The 17,092-nt window shown below is 45.2% G+C and overlaps 1 protein-coding gene across 2 annotated transcripts in view; it reads right to left on the bottom strand.

Moving 5' to 3' along the window:
• The window catches only part of DENND10 (DENN domain containing 10), a 135,675-nt gene that overhangs the window by 10,094 nt on the left and 108,489 nt on the right, over nt 1-17,092 (bottom strand). For both annotated transcript variants that reach the window (XM_086922926.1, XM_086922927.1), the window contains exon 8: nt 5,750-5,844. In XM_086922926.1, coding sequence (XP_086779052.1) covers nt 5,750-5,844 — 95 coding nt within the window. The remainder of the gene's footprint in view (nt 1-5,749; nt 5,845-17,092) is intronic.

Here is a 17,092-nt window from a genome sequence, read left to right as displayed (position 1 = left end):
CACATATTTCTCCAATGTCCACCATAGTTTATCAAGTATTGACTACTTTCTCACACACCTGTCCTCAATAAGTAACTTTGCCCAGTATAAAGTTCTACCCAGAGGCCTATCGGACCATTCCCCGGTCTGGATGGAATACACGCACTGGGAACAACAACCACGCACCACTATCGTTCTCAACCCATGGCTCCTACATATACCGGATATTAGGGAAGAACTCCGCACACAAACAGAGAACTTTTTTACTGAAAACGTGGGCTCGATTGATTCCGCACAAACAATCTGGGAAGCGTACCAGGTGGTCCTTAAGGGGCAGGCTTCGTCATTGAAGGTGGGATATATCTGAAAACGGCGTGAGCTCTTGGCCCAGGTAGAGGCAGACCTGCTCGAATTGGAGCAGGAAAATTCACAGGCTCCCTCACCAGACACAAGCCATAGACTCCTGCTAAAGCAGGATGAATACAGGATAAAGACCAGGGAACATATGGTCGCTAAACACCGTGCCACCCAACACAGGCTATAAGAACTAGGAGATAGGGCTGGCAGAACAATGGCCTAGTTAGAAAGACGAGAGCAGGGATCCAGGTGGGTACACAAACTGACGACATTACGGGGGTACAGTGACACATCCACAAGAAATAGCGGAGGTGTTCGCTGCTCATTTCGAAAAGGTGTATTCCCCTTCTACACACTACATGGCTGAGGACTCTCGTCAGCTCCTCCGGGACAGTGATGTGCCGGGCCTCTCAGAGGTGGAACGGGAGACCCTGGAGGCAGACCTTTCAAACGAAGAAATAAGTAAGGCGTTGGGGCAGATTAGGTCCGAAAAGGCGACAGGCCTAACGGCATTCCAGTTGAGTTTCTGAAGGCCACTGCATCTCTGACTGTGCCTCACTTGAGAGCCATGTATGAAAAGAGCCTGGAAATAGGTAGGCTACCTGTAGATCAGCGACTATCCACCATAGTGGTCATCCACAAGCAGATAATTGTGGCTCCTATAGGCCAATGTCGCTGATTAACGTGGAGGCAAAAGTATTGGCCAAAGTCCTGACAAATAGTTTGGTGACAGTTATTACGTCATTGGTCCACCCGGAACAAACTGGATTAATGCCAGGTAGGAAGTCGGCCCTTAACATACGACGTCTTCACAATGTGGCCCGTAGGAAATATATTGAAGAAGATGCTGCGATACTCTCTCTCGATGCCTCAATGGCGTTTGATTTCATTGAATGGCCCTATCTGTTGGAGGTCCTAGAAAAGATGGGATTGGGCCCTAAATTCATAGCCTGGGTAAAGCTTCTATATATTGGTGTGTTGGGACAGGTGAGAATCAACAGTTATAAATCCCGGACATTCGAGTTGCAGAGAGGTACTAGGCAGGGATGCCCGCTCTCCCCGCTGATATTCTCTCTTATGCTGGAACCCCTTGCGCCTGGGTGCGAAGGGACGTGATGGTGCGAGGGATGCGCTGGGCAGCTGAAGTGGAGGATCGTATATCCTTATACGAGGACGATATATTATTATATTTAGCATCCCCGTTCAAATTGATTAGAGCAGTGCTCGACATATTCACAAATTTTGGTAAGTATTCGGGATATGCTATTAACTGGCACAAGTCCGTACTATTTATGTTGCGGGGCCAGGCTCCCCGCCTTCCAGCAGTCTGCACTATAGCGGTGGCGACTGAGGGGTTCCGCCATTTAGGAATCTTTGTCACTTCAGACCTGGCCTGTTTTTACAGCTCCAATCTAGCCCCCCCTTTGGCTCGGTTGCGAGCTGATGTGAAACATTGGAGGTCTCTGCCTTTGCTCTGCCTTTGACACTGGTGGGGTAGGCGGCACTCTTCAAAATGCTGGCCCTCCCTCGTTTTCTCTATATACTACATAACTGTCCACACATGGTCCCGGACTCGTATGTTAGAGCAGTTAAAGGGGAGGTTTGTAAGCTGTTGGGTGATGGGAGGGCCCCCAGGATTGCACTGCAGAAATTGACAAAGGGCTGGTATGATGGAGGCATAGCACTCCCTGATCTACAGCGTTACTACTGAGCGGCGCAATTGGTGACCGTTAACCACTGGATATATCACCCCCTGGATGACCCGGCTTATGCCCTTGATCGATATCAAAGTAATCGCTCTGGCTATCTGGGGGCTCTATACACCACTGATGGGAAAATAGGGGGAGGTTCTTCGGACCTACCCAACATACATTGGAAATTTGGTGTAGTTAACTCTCGGCTGGGGTGGACAGGTATCATTTTGCAGGCTACACCGCTGTGGTTCGCCCAGAAGCTGGGCATGGTGTACAATCTACCCGGGTTTGATAAATGGGACCTCATCGGGGTATCAGTGGTGAAAGACCTGGTTAAAAAGGGAGTGATTCTCTAATTTGGTGACCTCCAGAGGCAATATCATCTGGCACAAGGAGAACTGTACAGATATTTACAGATTAGACATGCACTACAGGCGGCGTTCCCATCTTTCAAAGATATACCAGAATCGTCACCACTGGAAGACCGGTTGCTAGTTCAAAGGCAATTTCACTAACTTATAAGAAGTTGAGTAATAACACATTTCCGCGGCTCAGGGGACGGTGGCAGGACGACATGGGTCCTATAGATGACAAGGACTGGCAAACGGCTCTTATGTCCCCCAGAGAAGTGGCCATCACACAACGATTCAGGCTGATTCAACTTAAGATATTACACCGATCATACCTCACAGGGACAGTTTTGGCAAACATAGGGTCTAGGCTCGATCTTTGCATGAAGGGATGCGGACAGCAGGCAACTTTTTACCATACTTTGTGGAGTTGCACAAAGATACGTGCCCTGTGGGAGGGAGCCTCAGATAGCATGCACACAGCCTTGGGAAAAGACATACTATTGACACCACAACTGGGAATGTTGAACATATGGGAGGCAACTGATCTCACGGAAGTGGAACAACAATTCACAACACTGGGATATACGTTGGTGAAACGAGAGCTGGGTAGAGGATAGGGGGGTTTGAGCCCACCACTCGTCACCCAATGGGCCAAAGAAATGGACAGATGCATGTTAGCAGAGACAGAGGTTTTTAAGGCTAGGGGGTGACCCAAGAAATGGGATGGGAAGTGGTCGCATTGGAATAAATATCGAGGAGATCCCTGTGTGTCGCCAACTGCTGAAATGGAGAGGCCTAGCCGAGAGGGACGTGTGGGAACTGCTTAATATGCAATGAGAATTAATGTATAACCGACTATTATGTTGCTTATTGCTGAATTTGTCATACAATCATGTATGTATGGTTTTGACTGAAACCATAAAAAAAAAAGATTGATTTGCATATGGTCAGGTCGAAACTGGGGTGGCAAGGTGAGCAAAAGAATGATGGATTTAACCCAGATCTCTAGACTGGGGGTGAATGTTTTGATTTGTTCTGCATTCCGTCCATCAATTGTTTGTCTTTTGGAGTGCCAACAGATTGTCATACTAAAACCACCTTAGCAAATCCGGCACAATTAGGATGAGTTGTGCCTAATCCTCCCACACCTTCCGCTAGACTTTCAGCTGAATTTATGAAATGTAACAGCAGGCCCTGGGACCAGCCAAACCTCAAGGCTTCTCCCAGAGAACCACTCTGACACGTGTAGCTTTTGGACTGTGGTGATTTTGTCCAGGGATAGGCACCACCATCTGGAAAAAAATCACCAAAGTGACTTCGGAGTGCAGTGGTGGTCCTCCGCAGAAAGGCTACTATGTAGAGAAACGCTGCCAAATAGGCTGATACCAGGAAAATTCCCCTGTGCTGCATTCACTGCCACAAGAGAATTGATTCCCAACATGTGATCTTACCCTTTCTGTTGATATAATGGCCAGTAGTAGTGTTGTTCGACAATGAATGGCACCCACTGACGCTGAATGAAGTAATGCTGTCAAGACAAGGCAGAATGCCCAAAGCTCTAGCACATTTATGTGCAGATGTTGCAGTGATGACCAAGGTCCAACACCCTTATATCGTGCAAATGGGTGCACCATCCCAGTGAGGATTTGTCTGTGACCTGGAGACTGCACTTACACAGGGCTGACTGGATGATCCACCTCGAGATTGGAGAGGTCCATTCACCAGTGAAGGTCTGCGTGATCAGACTGGAGATCTGCAACTGAGCCAAGAGGATCCCTTGCTGTTGAAGCCATCACTGGAGAGCTCTCATCCAGCTCTCACAATCTGGAGTGTAGAACCAGTGGGGTGTGTAAGACTGAGCAAACATAGTACCTATAGGACTGAGAGACGTAACTGTCACAAATGTTGGAATCATTTACAAAAAAAACATGATCCTCTGAAGAGGAAGAAAGGACTTCATGCAGATGATGTCAAGCATACAGCTACAAAGACCACCCTCTCCTTTAGAGTGAGGTTGGATTTGTGGGTGTTTATGGGAAAGCCCAAGTTGTGGAGAGGTCTAATTGTGGGGGAAAATGATATTCCTCAACTAGCAATGGTGTCTCTGCCTTCACCAGTCAGTCGTCCAAGTATGGAAATAAAAGGACTTACGATCATCTTGGAGAAGCCATCACAATTGCCAGAAAATGAGTGAAAAACATGAGGCACAATAATCATCCAGAGCAGCTAGACCACAAAATGATGGAGCTGGGAACCCCTTGATGAATCTCATCTAACACCTGTGATAAGAGGGAATTGGAAGATGAAAGCTGGCATCTGAGAGGTCCAGGGGCACAAACCAATCCCCCCTGTTTAGGGCTAGCATAACCAGGCTCAGAGACAGCATCTCAAATTTGCTCTGCTCAATAGAAGGCACAGAGCCAGGATGGGTCTCAGACCTCAGATTTTCCTGGGGACCAAGAAGTAAAGGGAGTAAAGTTGAATGCCCCTTAGAAGAATAGGTGTGTACTACATCTCAGTTTCTGCAAATATGAATAAGACAACTTTAAATATGGTAATGCTGCGTATAAGCACTACATATGCGCGGACAACCCTTACAAGTATGACTGGGTGTGATATGGCAGAATTCAGTGAAAATGACATATACAGGGGTGAGACCAGTAGAGGTGGGAGGGATGTAAGGAGAAGGGGGGAAAAGTTACTTAAGTTTTGGAATAATGTTGAAACACTTGCATATGAATCTAGACAATATGCTGCAATAATAACAAGAACATCTGTTAAATGTATAATAAATCACAAGAATGCTAGGCCTCGCGAAATACATTCTGGATAGACGTGTTCCAAACTGCATCTTGGACTAATCGTGGAGTGAGATGTACTGCTTGTATGATGTATAAAACTTGAAAAACCCAATAAAGTGTATTTAAAAAACGTTTAATGCCCCTTTCTTCCAAAGGCACCACCTCTATGGCCTCTTTGCTCAGAAGGGCAATGACCTCTGCTTCCAGAATAGAGGCGAGAGCTGAAGAGTACGTTCTGGTAGAAGGAGGATGATCCAGAGGTAGGGACAGGAATGTTAAGGGCTTAGTCCTGGCAAATCAACTTTCATTTGGTGGAAAAGACAGGCTGAGCTCGTCATCAGCAGCAAAGAGGTTAAGACGCTGCTGTTCAGGCATGTCTACTAGACTTTACTCTCTCCTTATGTGTATTTGGCTTGGCTTGTATTTCCTACTGTACCTAGCACCAAGAAACCGTTTGGTAGAAGCGTGCTTTACAAGTATATTTTAACATAACATAAAATATAACAGTCCTCAAAGGACCTGCATTTTGTTATGTGGGACTTCATAAATAAGACTGCTCCCTCACCTTGATGACTTGGTTTTCGGATTTCTCTGGATCTTCTGCAGATTGTACAATCAGTTGGCCAATGTCTTTGTGCAGTTTGCCAAGAGTAAGGGCTTCTGAAGATAGGATAAAATAACACGCATATTATCATGAGATTCACAAACAAGATAAGGAAACAATACAGTTCCAGCACCATAGTTCTAAAACAGGTAGTGTTGCAACAAGGCCACCCAATGCAGCTCACCTATAGTCTGACAGCATAATTACCCAACCTACATCTCCTTCCGATCTCAATAAATGTAAGCCAGGACTGAGTGTGAAATTAATTTGACTAATCTAAAACTAAGTGATATCCCAAAACAAACAACCTAGGCATGCATGCCGTTCCAGAACACCCACACAAAGACTAGTACTCTAGAGAAAAGATATATCCTAAAACCAACAACCATGGTGCCCCAATATATGCCACCCAGGCCTGAGCTACGACCCAATCCAAGTAATCTGTAGGTGAATGATATCCCTACGCAACCTGCATCTACACAATATCCCAAGTTATTCAACATAATCCCCAGCTGGAAAACTTTGCAACAACTGTACAGCCGAGTGATATGCTGATGCAATCAATATACCTATGGATGGGAACCACATATAACACAAACCCAGCTGTGAGTGGTTGCTAAAGTATCTAATCTACAATTGCGAGATATTGCAAAGCAATCAATGTACAGCTACATGAGACCCAGCCTTGTCTGTACTCCAGGGGGAAATAACATACAACTGAGTGATATTCTATTCTAAACAAATTTGCCACCATCTGATCCCAATATATTAAACCCATGCTTTATTTGTGTAAACCAATGGAACTACCACACTGCTAAGTAGGATTCCAGAACAACTTATTTAAATTCCATCTGCTTGGATTCAAATGAACTCTAGTCTGAATAGCCGCGTAATACAACAAACCAACAATCTTAAGTTACAACACAATAACACATCTTTTCAGCACAAAGACCTAATACACTCCAAAGACTGTGTATGAACAACAATAACTACAATACAAACCTTGTAATAACCACATAACTCTGGTGCATATATAGTCTTTCTTCCCAGAACAGAACAAAAGCCCAATACAACCAATATACAGCCAAGTGATATCCCAACTGAAACATGCATATATTTATAGGCCTGAGCCAGGAAAGTTTGAGACTATTGCACCCATCCCCGCTATACCCAGAAACACAAAGCAAGTTTAGTACATCCAACTTTCATCTGCTGTGGATTCTAGTAAACCCTCTCCCATCTGTGCACAAACTGAATTCAAGTAAGTGATATCCCAATAAAGTAATCGCTGCATAACCAAATGAGATTCCAGCATAAACAATCCCCATCCAGTTGATCTCTATTGCAACCAGCCGAGAAAGGGTGTGTGTACAGTGATGAACATACTAGCTAGTGTAGCCATACACTTTAAAAAACGTGTTTATTATTATTATTATAACATGCTCAAATGGTAGCTTTAGGGAACTAGTGGTTCTATGGTATATTTAGCACAGATTTAAGCATAGCTTTTTCAATTAGGGTTAGAATGGGGCTTTCAAGTTAAACTGGTAAACCAAAAGACATTAAAAAGGGAACAAGTTTTAGCTAAAAAATGAAATAAATTAAGCATTTTATTTCAAATGTTTCCAACATTTCAACTTTTCCAGGGGCTTTGCACATTGAGCTTAGTGTTCTTTGATATCAGATGTTTTGACTGCAGTCTGCTGAGATGTACTCGACAACAACCCGCCATTAATCCTCTTTGGGAGGTATTGAAGTCTGAGGCGGCCAGTCTGGTCACATGTTTGGCACAAGGCTGTATTCATGGAGCAGGCACACGCAGCAGGGGCCCAAAGGAAAGCTAATCTGTGCATATCTGTGTCCTGACCAACGCCATCCAGGATGCCTATTTTACGCTCCAATTGTTGACTTTAGCCTGTCACCAAATAGTAAGCTCTCAATGTTCGCTCTCTTGAAACCTGCTGCACAGGCCATGTGCTTTCTTTGTACTACTACAAGTGCTACTATGGAATCAGATTCACAACATCCTTATATGTTCTCTAACGCTTGCCCCCATTATTCCGACTCTAGCAGAGGGCGACCTGTTGGGAACACGAAGCGACTTAAGTTAACTTCTGGTACACAACCAACTCATTTACATTACACTTAAATTTCTGGCTGTTGGGAGATTGAATGGCAGGCTATTTCACTCAATATGTTTCTGCCCCACACATTATGCCGGGCACCGCTTGGCTGTTATTTTTACCCAGGCTTCAAAAGTCCTTTTGGTGATGCACCTATTCTTAAGTCGGACTAATTGTTTAATGATCTAGTTAAGATGTTTCCTACCCGAGAGATGTATGTGAGTTAATCTTGCTAAGCTGCTCATAGGCTAGACTTCCTACTGAAAATTATTGTAATGCTCCTTCAGAAGGTGGGTGCTCTATATCTTTCCCGCCCACTTCTACATTGAAAGTAGACCTTGAGGATTTTTTTGGTTTGTTAAAAAAAAAAAATAGAACAAAATCACACTTGCCCTTAAAAAGACTGCTACTTCTACCATTTGCCTCCATAGTCTAACACACTTAACCCCTTCCATGCTCATGACGGAACGGTTCCGTCATGAGCGTCGGTTGGCCTGTGCTTATGACGGAACCGTTCCGTCATGGTTCTATTAGTTCTTTAGAACCTTCAGCACCGCAGCGGAATTCGCGCAGCACTGAAGGGGTTAAGGAAGCCAAGCTAATTTTAGAAGGCTGTAGAGAAGGCTTAATCCCTTACTTAAGAAAATGGATTCAAGGACATATCTATGCGGTTACAAAAAACTTGTATATATGGCGAGGTCCGAACACTATCTAGACAAAATTGTCCACACTCATAATGTGACCAAAGAGATTTTACGGGTGGCTTGTTTGCTTTTTTCCCCCCGATTGTCTGATGTCCACCCCAATCCTCTCTCAAGCCCTTTGCTGCAATCATTCTTTATTTGAAATTCATAGAATCATCTGCTCCATCTCATATGACAGCTCCCCGGATGCACTCCGTACTGTGGCAGGTAACTGAACCTCTATCGCGCAACTTTATGGTGATTATCCGGCCACTTTTTCCTCTGGATCCCTCTTTGATCCATGTCTGCCTACGAGTCTAAGACTGGCCACATTTCATTTGGTCAGCATGCTTCAGGCCAATAAATCCATAGCCACTTCTTTTGTTCATCAATCTGGTAAAAAGGCTTTGTACTAAAACTACTTAAAAAACCTACTGCTGATGCTATGGTTTTGAGAAATTTTAGTCTGATCTCACCGTTACCTTTCCCATCATGGTTCGAGATAGAGCGTTGAGCAAATAGGCTTCCTATTTCTTCTCATTGAATTCCATCTTGGGCGCTACCCAATCTGGTTTCAGGCTTCTCATAGAACCGAGACTGCACTGGTTTTAGTACTAGATGACTTGCGCATGCTGGCAGACCAAGTCAATTCTTCTGTTCTGGTTTAGTCATTTTTGTCTGTAGTATTCTTATTAACTGTCTTTTAGAAGTTGGCATTAATAATACTAATTAGGACTGGATTAAGAACTACCTGTCCAACTGTTCCTCAAGCAGTTCATTGCTCTCCTTATCAAACTGATTTCAAGGCTATGCATGGTATTTCTCATGGTTCCTGCCTTAGCCCGACCCAGTCAGTCACGGTAGTCTTTATTCGATTTGCATCATAAAAGACAGAAATACATTAGCCCGACCCTTTTTAATGTTGGTTTGTCCTCTCGCAGATTCATGAGTTATGCGGAAGACACACAAATTGCTGTCTCTTTTGAGAACCAGATACAGAATGACAATATTGCCCTCCTTAATTGCATGGTTGCTGAGGTTCACTGGATGAGGAAGAACTGCCTGGATCAGAATAAAGACAAAACAAAAATTATCATCTTCTCAGGCAAAAACAGTCCTGAAAATCTTCCGGCTAGTCTTTGGCCTCCTCATCTCGCCCCCCTCTCCCATGCCTGCTTCGGCGGTAAGAAATCTGCCAGTTCCTTTGATTGTGACCTCTCCTTAGCTCTGCATCTTAAGCTATCATCTTCTTTCAGCTATAGGTCTGGTGCAAGATTCTTCCTTTGCTACCCCTCCGAGTCATGTTGCTTATGGATTGCCTGGATTATTACAATGCACTGCTTCCTGATTCTCCCCTTTATTTACTCTAAAGACTTCAACAACTTCAGAATTATACTGCCAGGTTGGAGTCTTGTGCCCCGCCTACTGCTGCATTGGCCATTTTGAAAATGCTGCACAGGTTGCCCTTCTCCAAGAGCATCTTTAAGGCTATGTGAATTAAATTTAAAACTTACCACTAGTTCGGCCCATTCAGTTTACGGCACAAGTGAATTCATTATTCTCCACAGCAGCAGCTGAAATCCAGCAATTCACTCCTGTCAGCTGTCCCTACGTGTTTGGCAGGTAGAGTAAGCTCTCCAAGTCTCTATCTAAGAACTTCTGATCATTTAGTGACATTCAATAACCTCCTGAAGACATTGCAAGTTAGTGGCTTCTCTGGAGCATTCATCTGTGTTTAATGCTAGAAGACCTTTAGGTATTGGCATACTCTATACAGTTTTAAAATCATCACAGTGCAACCAACCTATGTTCACACACTATTTAGTTGGCCTACATTCACGCAAGATCTCGATGTTACCCTAATCGGATTAACATCAGGAGAAGGACTTTAATAATACAAAGAACCCTTGCCTGATCCTTATGCAATTCACTATATGACAAAACAAATTATTGGTGCAAAGGGCCTATAACCTGGCCTATAACCATGGAGGATCATTTTAATCCCTTGCATGCTGCCGCGATCCTGCGCCTGCGCGGCACCTTCCGATCGCGGGTGCGTTCATGACGGCCCCCAGCCATCATCAGCACACGAGCACTGTAGTGCATGACGGCTTGGGGCCATCATCAGCATGCAAGGGGTTAAATAATTGGTCAACAAAGAATCAACGAGAAGCAAGACTAAGGAAAATAACCTAGGCTTGCAAGAAAGAGCACACAGAAACAACCATTGATTCAAGGAGGCTACTATGCAGTAGTGTTCCACCCAGGTGTGAATCCTGTCCAGCAAAGCAAACACTAATACCTTTACAGGGTTTGAAAACATTTGCTTAAGAACTAGCTCCTATCTCTTCAATGTATTTAAAAGGCAGAGAATGTGAATAATTGCTAAATGGTCTCCATCTCCAACTTGAGGTTCAGGGCAGGGATTAAAATAGTCTTGTCTTGCTCAATATATACCTGTATGTCTCACTTGCAATGCATAGTTGATAAAGGAATGTATTTGTCTATAGGAATGTCACTCTACTAAAAGTTCTAAGGAGTACTTCACAAATTAAATCCATACGAAAGCCATGGGCCTTTTCGAAATGTTCAGTGTTTTTATGGACAAATTCTACAACAGGTATCAACTGAATACAGGCATATCCCTGTGACACTTCTCAACATATAAGGACCAAATGTACTCAAATGCCAGTATGTGCATTATTGAGCTCCACAATTGTTACTCTGAGCTGCACGGGGTGCAGGGGAAATGCTGCCATTTCACTAGGTTGGGTTCCTAACTTATTTAAATACATCAGGCACCTCTAGTTCATTTATCAATGTAATTGGGTTTGTTGAAATTGCTGCAATATTCAGTGCACAAATTATTACTTTAATAGAAATGGGAACTCATAGTTTTGCAGGAACATTTTTTTTTTTTTAATATCTCAGTCTCTTGATTGGAGCTGGCTAAAAATAATAATTTAAGTTACCTTAGTTCTTGCCAATAATCAAAAAAGTCAATTGTGAACTGCATTAGAAAAAATATCCCATCTAAATGTCAATATTGATTAAATACATGAACTAGGAATATCAGAACTATCTAATAGAATACCACTGGATGGGGTAATGTCATACATTACAGTAAAAAAAACTAACCACTATCTACATGGTACTGTAACTAGATTGCTGGTGGTTTTACTAACATTACAACTGAGGTACTGAGCCATAGAATTAGGGAAGTGTACAGAGGTCAACTCCTGAAGTCATGAGTGGGCAAACAAGTCTGAATGAATGAATTCCGACACACAGCTTCTAGCTTTAAACCATTTCTAAGAGCACAAGATAAAAGAATAGGGTCCAAATGGAAGAAAATTCCACATGGTGGCCTCTCAACAAGCTATTTTCAATGTTGGGAAACAGAAACAAGAGAAAGATAAAGGTACATCTCTGGAAAGTGTAATCATGTATGTAATTAGATTTGCTTTGCATGCATGTTGGGGTGTAGATGAATCACAGGGAGTGGAGTGCACATGGTGAATGACAAAGAATGAGAGTTAAAATGATGGGCTGGTTTCACACTAAGAATTTCAGTCTTATCTCCTTTTAGGAGCAGCAGCCATGCTTAGTTCAGATGTGGACTACCTAAAACACCCATTGGGTTTGATGAGCACACAAGGAGATGTAGTCAGAAGTCATTGATAAATGCAGACGCTAAGATGAAGTAAATTCTGAAGAGGTGAGAGGAGACACAGCATCCTTGGAGGACGCTTCATAACAGCTCTCACTGTGGTGCTAGGTGGGTCAGCCTGGATTAGAAGGGGGTGAGCCAGTTAAAGCCTTTACCAATGACCCAAGAAAAACCTCTGTAGGCGAACAAGGTGTGCAATGATGTAAAATGTTGCTGAACGATCCAAGAGACCCCTGCTGGGCAGCCCTAATTCAGAAATCCCAGGAGAAGCTGACCAACACTCAAACGGTCAGTATATGTTCCATGAATCCGGTGTAAAACAGTTGAATTGGAATCCAAGAAAGTGTGACCTTCAATTTGATTCTGAAGGTTGTAGATGTAGGGAACTGGGTTTTTGTTGTAGCTGTCCCCCCACTTTCTGACCCTTTTTAACTACTAATTGCGACTAACAGTGCACAGAGGACTGCTAACCAGACCTCAGTGACGTTGCTCCTTCCTTAAAACAAAGTGATGTCTGATTGTTTCACAATTGGCTAAGGACTTCAGCACCCCATAATGTTCCTAGAAACTGGTACCCCTGGTACCTAGGGTATTACTACTAAAGAGGGTCCTTAAGGGCTGCAGCATATTGTATGCCACCCTAAGGGCCCCACTTACAAATGTCATACAGACTGCCACTGCAGGCTGCATGGCATGGTGCAAACCATGTTTGAAAACATGACATGGCACACTCCTGTGTGCCATGCCAAAGAAACTGAATGGGCTATATCTAAGTCACCCCTACGGCAGGCATTGGAAACCTAAGGCAGGGTACACTGTGGTACATGAGGACACATCTGCATGAGCAGATATGCCTCTAACGCCCAGGTCGTGACTAGATCTTACAAGTGAACAGGGAAGCCATCTTAAGATAAATATTGGGCAATGGTCAAAACGAGTTTCCCAGCTACATAATGTAGGAAGCTGGCTCGGTATATACTATACCAAAATGAGGTATAGTGTGCACAGAGTCCAGTGTAACCCCAAAGGTCCGCAGAGCTAAAAGAAGATGGGGTAGTTTCTTTTCTGTAACTCCAGTTCTGTAGTAGGGGTATCTCTATTATAGTCATAATCTAGTGAATAGTCCCGCCATGTGCGTGGACCCCGGAGCAATCAAAAATAATCTCTTAAAGTGTCGAAAAAATGCAGAACTGCACAGACACTTAAGAGAGAATTTAAAGACATATAATGCAGCCTATAAACAGGCTACACTGTCCAGTACTCCAACTAGAAATTCCACCAAAAATCCACAAAACAGCAAAGCCTGTCCAGATTTCCCTTGCCTTCAGCAAAAACCCCTCTGGAATGATAGAGAGGAAGACATGGACAGACAAGCCCCATAGGCTGCCATTATGTGGCTCAGAACAGGATACTGTGCCTTTAAGAGAACTTTCCAGAACTTCACAGTATTCCAGAATGCCCTGCAGGTCCCTCATACTTTCAGTTCTTTTTGAAGGCGTAACACGCCAGACCTGTAGCATTCCTTACATGAATATCTTTCTCCACCGGGGAGGAGGGCGGGCGCTTATGACAATAACAGAGATACCCCCACTACAGAACTGGAGTTACAGAAAAGAAACTACTCCTTCTGTAGTAGGGGATCTCTGTGTATAGTCATAATCTAGTGAATAGAATGGCAAGCCCATCCCCACACCAAAGCGGCGGTGGAGAAAAGAAACCAACACCACTATTGTGCGAACAAATTCCGCAGCGAAGCCTGTCCAACCTGAGCATCCGCCCTGGCATCAGTGTCCAGACAGCAATGCTTAGCAAAGGTATGAACCGACTTCCAAGTGGCGGCCTTGCAAATTTCTGCAATCGGCACATTACGGAGCAAGGCTGTCGTGGCAGCTTTGCCCCTGGTGGAATGAGCCTTAGGCTTACCTCCTAAGGTCTTATTAACTTTCTGGTAACACAGTTGTATGCAGGACACAATCCACCTAGAGATGGACTGCTTAGAGGTCGCAAGACCCGTCCTGACCGATCCATAATTGATAAACAATTGGTCTGACCTACGAATACCTTTGGTCTAATCCAGATAAAATTTCAACACCCTCCTAACATCCAGGGAACGTAAGAGACCTTTCCGCTGGAGATGAAGGGTTCTGAAAAAACGTAGGCAAAGTTATAGTCTGGTTGACATGAAAGTCAGAAATAACCTTGGGAAGAAATTTAGGGTGAGTACGCATAACAACCTTAGCAGCATGAAATACAGTATAAGGTTCATTACAACACAACACCTGAATTTCACTCACCCTGCGGGCCGATGTAATGGCCACGAGGAACGCCGCCTTCCAGGACAGGTGCTGCAACGAAGCCTTATGAATGGGTTCAAAAGGCTCCTTCATCAAACTGGACAGCACCACATTCAATTCCCATGAAGGCGAGGGAAGCCTGACAGGAGGGAACACCTTCTTCAAGCCTTCCAAAAAGTCCTTGATCACAGGGATCTGGAAGAAGGAAGTCTGTGAAGGGCTTTTCCTGTAGGCAGTCAATGCAGCGAGCTGAACCTTAATGGAATGAACATTAAGGCCAGACCGCGCCAAATGCAGAAGGTAAGGAAGGATGACATCTTCCTTGCACGTCGTTGGGTCAAAGTTCCTGGACACACACCAGATACAAAACCTCTTCCACTTGTAAGCATAAGAAGTCCGAGTGGAAGATCTCTTAGACTCCTTCAGTATGTCCATGCAATCTTCGGGCAGATTCAAATGGCCATATTGCACTATCTCAGGAGCCATGCCGCCACACTCAAGGACGAGAGGTTGGGGTGCAACATCTGCCCCCCGAACTTCGTGAGAAGGTCCGGCCTGCACGGCAGCCGTATGTGCGGAAGGATTGACCGGTGTAGAAGGTCCGTGAACCACCACTGCCTGGGCCATTCTGGGGCACTCAGGATCATCCATGCCCTGGACCGGGACAGCTTGATGAGCACCGCTGGAATCAGGGGAATGGGCGGAAAAGCGTAAACAAAGCTGTTCGACCAGTTGATCCAGAGTGCATTCCCCAGCGTCCCTTGCTGGTAGTACCTGGAGGCGAAGTCTCGGCATTTGCTGTTTTCGGCGGTGGCGAACAGATCTGGAGTCCCCCACCTTTCGAAGACTTCTCCTAGTACGTCGTCCTTTATGACCCATTTGTGGTTTTCCTGAATCAATCTGCTCAGTGCGTCTGCCTGAACATTCTGCACCCCTGGTAGATGGGTAGCTGTTATCGTCAATCCTCTGGCCAGAAGCCAGCGCCAGATCGTCTGCGCCTCCCGAGACAGAGTGCGCGATCTCGACCCCCCCTGCTTGTTGAGGTAATACATCGTGGTCGTATTGTCCGTCTGTACAAGCAGAGAGTTGGTCTGGAAGGACGGAAGAAAGGCCTTCAGTGCCAAGTGAACAGCTCTGAGTTCCAGGAAATTGATGTGATACGTGGACTCCATCTGAGACCACGTTCCTTGAATCTGTAAGTCTCCTGAATGTGCTCCCCAGCCTTGGAGAGAAGCATCCGTCACGATAGTCTGAGTAGGGATGTCCTTATGGAAGGGAACCCCTCTGAGGAGATTCTCCGCTGAACACCACCACCTCAGAGACTGAAGAGCATGCAGAGACAGTCGTATCTTGTCGTCCCAAGATCCTTTCCTCTGGTCCCATTGGTCCTCCAAGCACTCCTGCAGAGGTCTCATGTGTAGCCGTGCATGAGGAGTGAGGAAGATACAAGAGGCCATCGACCCCAGTAGAGAAGACACCGTCCTCACTGTTGTAGATGGAGCGGTCATAAGAGCCTGAGCATTCCGAAGGATCGATCGCCGTCGCTCCTCCGAAGGAGACACACTTGCTGACAGCGTATTGATGGTGGCTCCCAAGTATTGAATGCACTGGACCGAGATCGGGACAGACTTGGACATGTTGATGTGCAACCCCAACTTGTTCAAGAGAACGCACGTCTTCTGGAAGACTGCCTGAGCTTCCGAGAAGGAGGAGGCCTTGATCAACCAATCGTCCAGGTACGGGTAAACAAACACCTTGTTCTTCCTGAGGTGTGCCGCTACCACTGCCATGCACTTCGAGAAAGTCCTGGGCGCAGATTTCAGCCCGAATGGCAGCACTGTGTATCGATAATGGTTGGTGCCGACTTGAAATCGCAGAAACTTCCTGTGTTTGTACACGATGGGCACGTGGAAGTAAGCATCCTGTAGGTCTATGGCACAAAGCCAGTCCCCCTGTTGCAACTGAGGAAAAATCTGATGCAACGACAGCATGCAAAACTTTTCTCTGCGAATCCACTTGTTTGCCTGCCGCAAGTCCAGAATGGGCCTGAACTCGTTCTTGTCCTTCTTGCGAACCAGGAAGAACCGGGAGTACAGACCTCTTCCTCTTTGAGACAGAGGTACGTCTTCTATCGCCCTTTTCCTTAACAGGATATCGGCCTCCGCCTGGAGCTCGCGCAATTGATACTGCGAGCTGACCGGAGGGATCGCTGGAGGAGGGCTGATGAACTGAAGACGGTATCCATTGCAAACCATATTCAGCACCCACTGGTCCCGAGTAATTTTTCTCCACTCTGCCAGAAAAAATTGAACGGTTCCTCCCCCACCGGAGCGGGTAACGGATGAAGGGGAAGTAACCACTCAGGGTCGAGACCCGACCGGGCCCTTGTTCGCGGTAGAGGACTGTTGTCCTCCTCTACCCTTTTGCCGTTTCTGGAAGGGTCTCCGGAACTGCTGCTGTTGTTGCTGCTGTTGTCCCGAAGACTGTCCCCGTCCTCTTCCTTGTGCACCGAACCGCCTTTGGAACGGTCGGTA

Source organism: Lissotriton vulgaris, chromosome 5, assembly GCF_964263255.1.
Source record: "Lissotriton vulgaris chromosome 5, aLisVul1.2, whole genome shotgun sequence".
In the NCBI taxonomy this organism is placed as follows: Eukaryota; Metazoa; Chordata; class Amphibia; order Caudata; family Salamandridae; genus Lissotriton; species Lissotriton vulgaris.
This window is presented reverse-complemented; position numbering and strand designations above follow the sequence as displayed.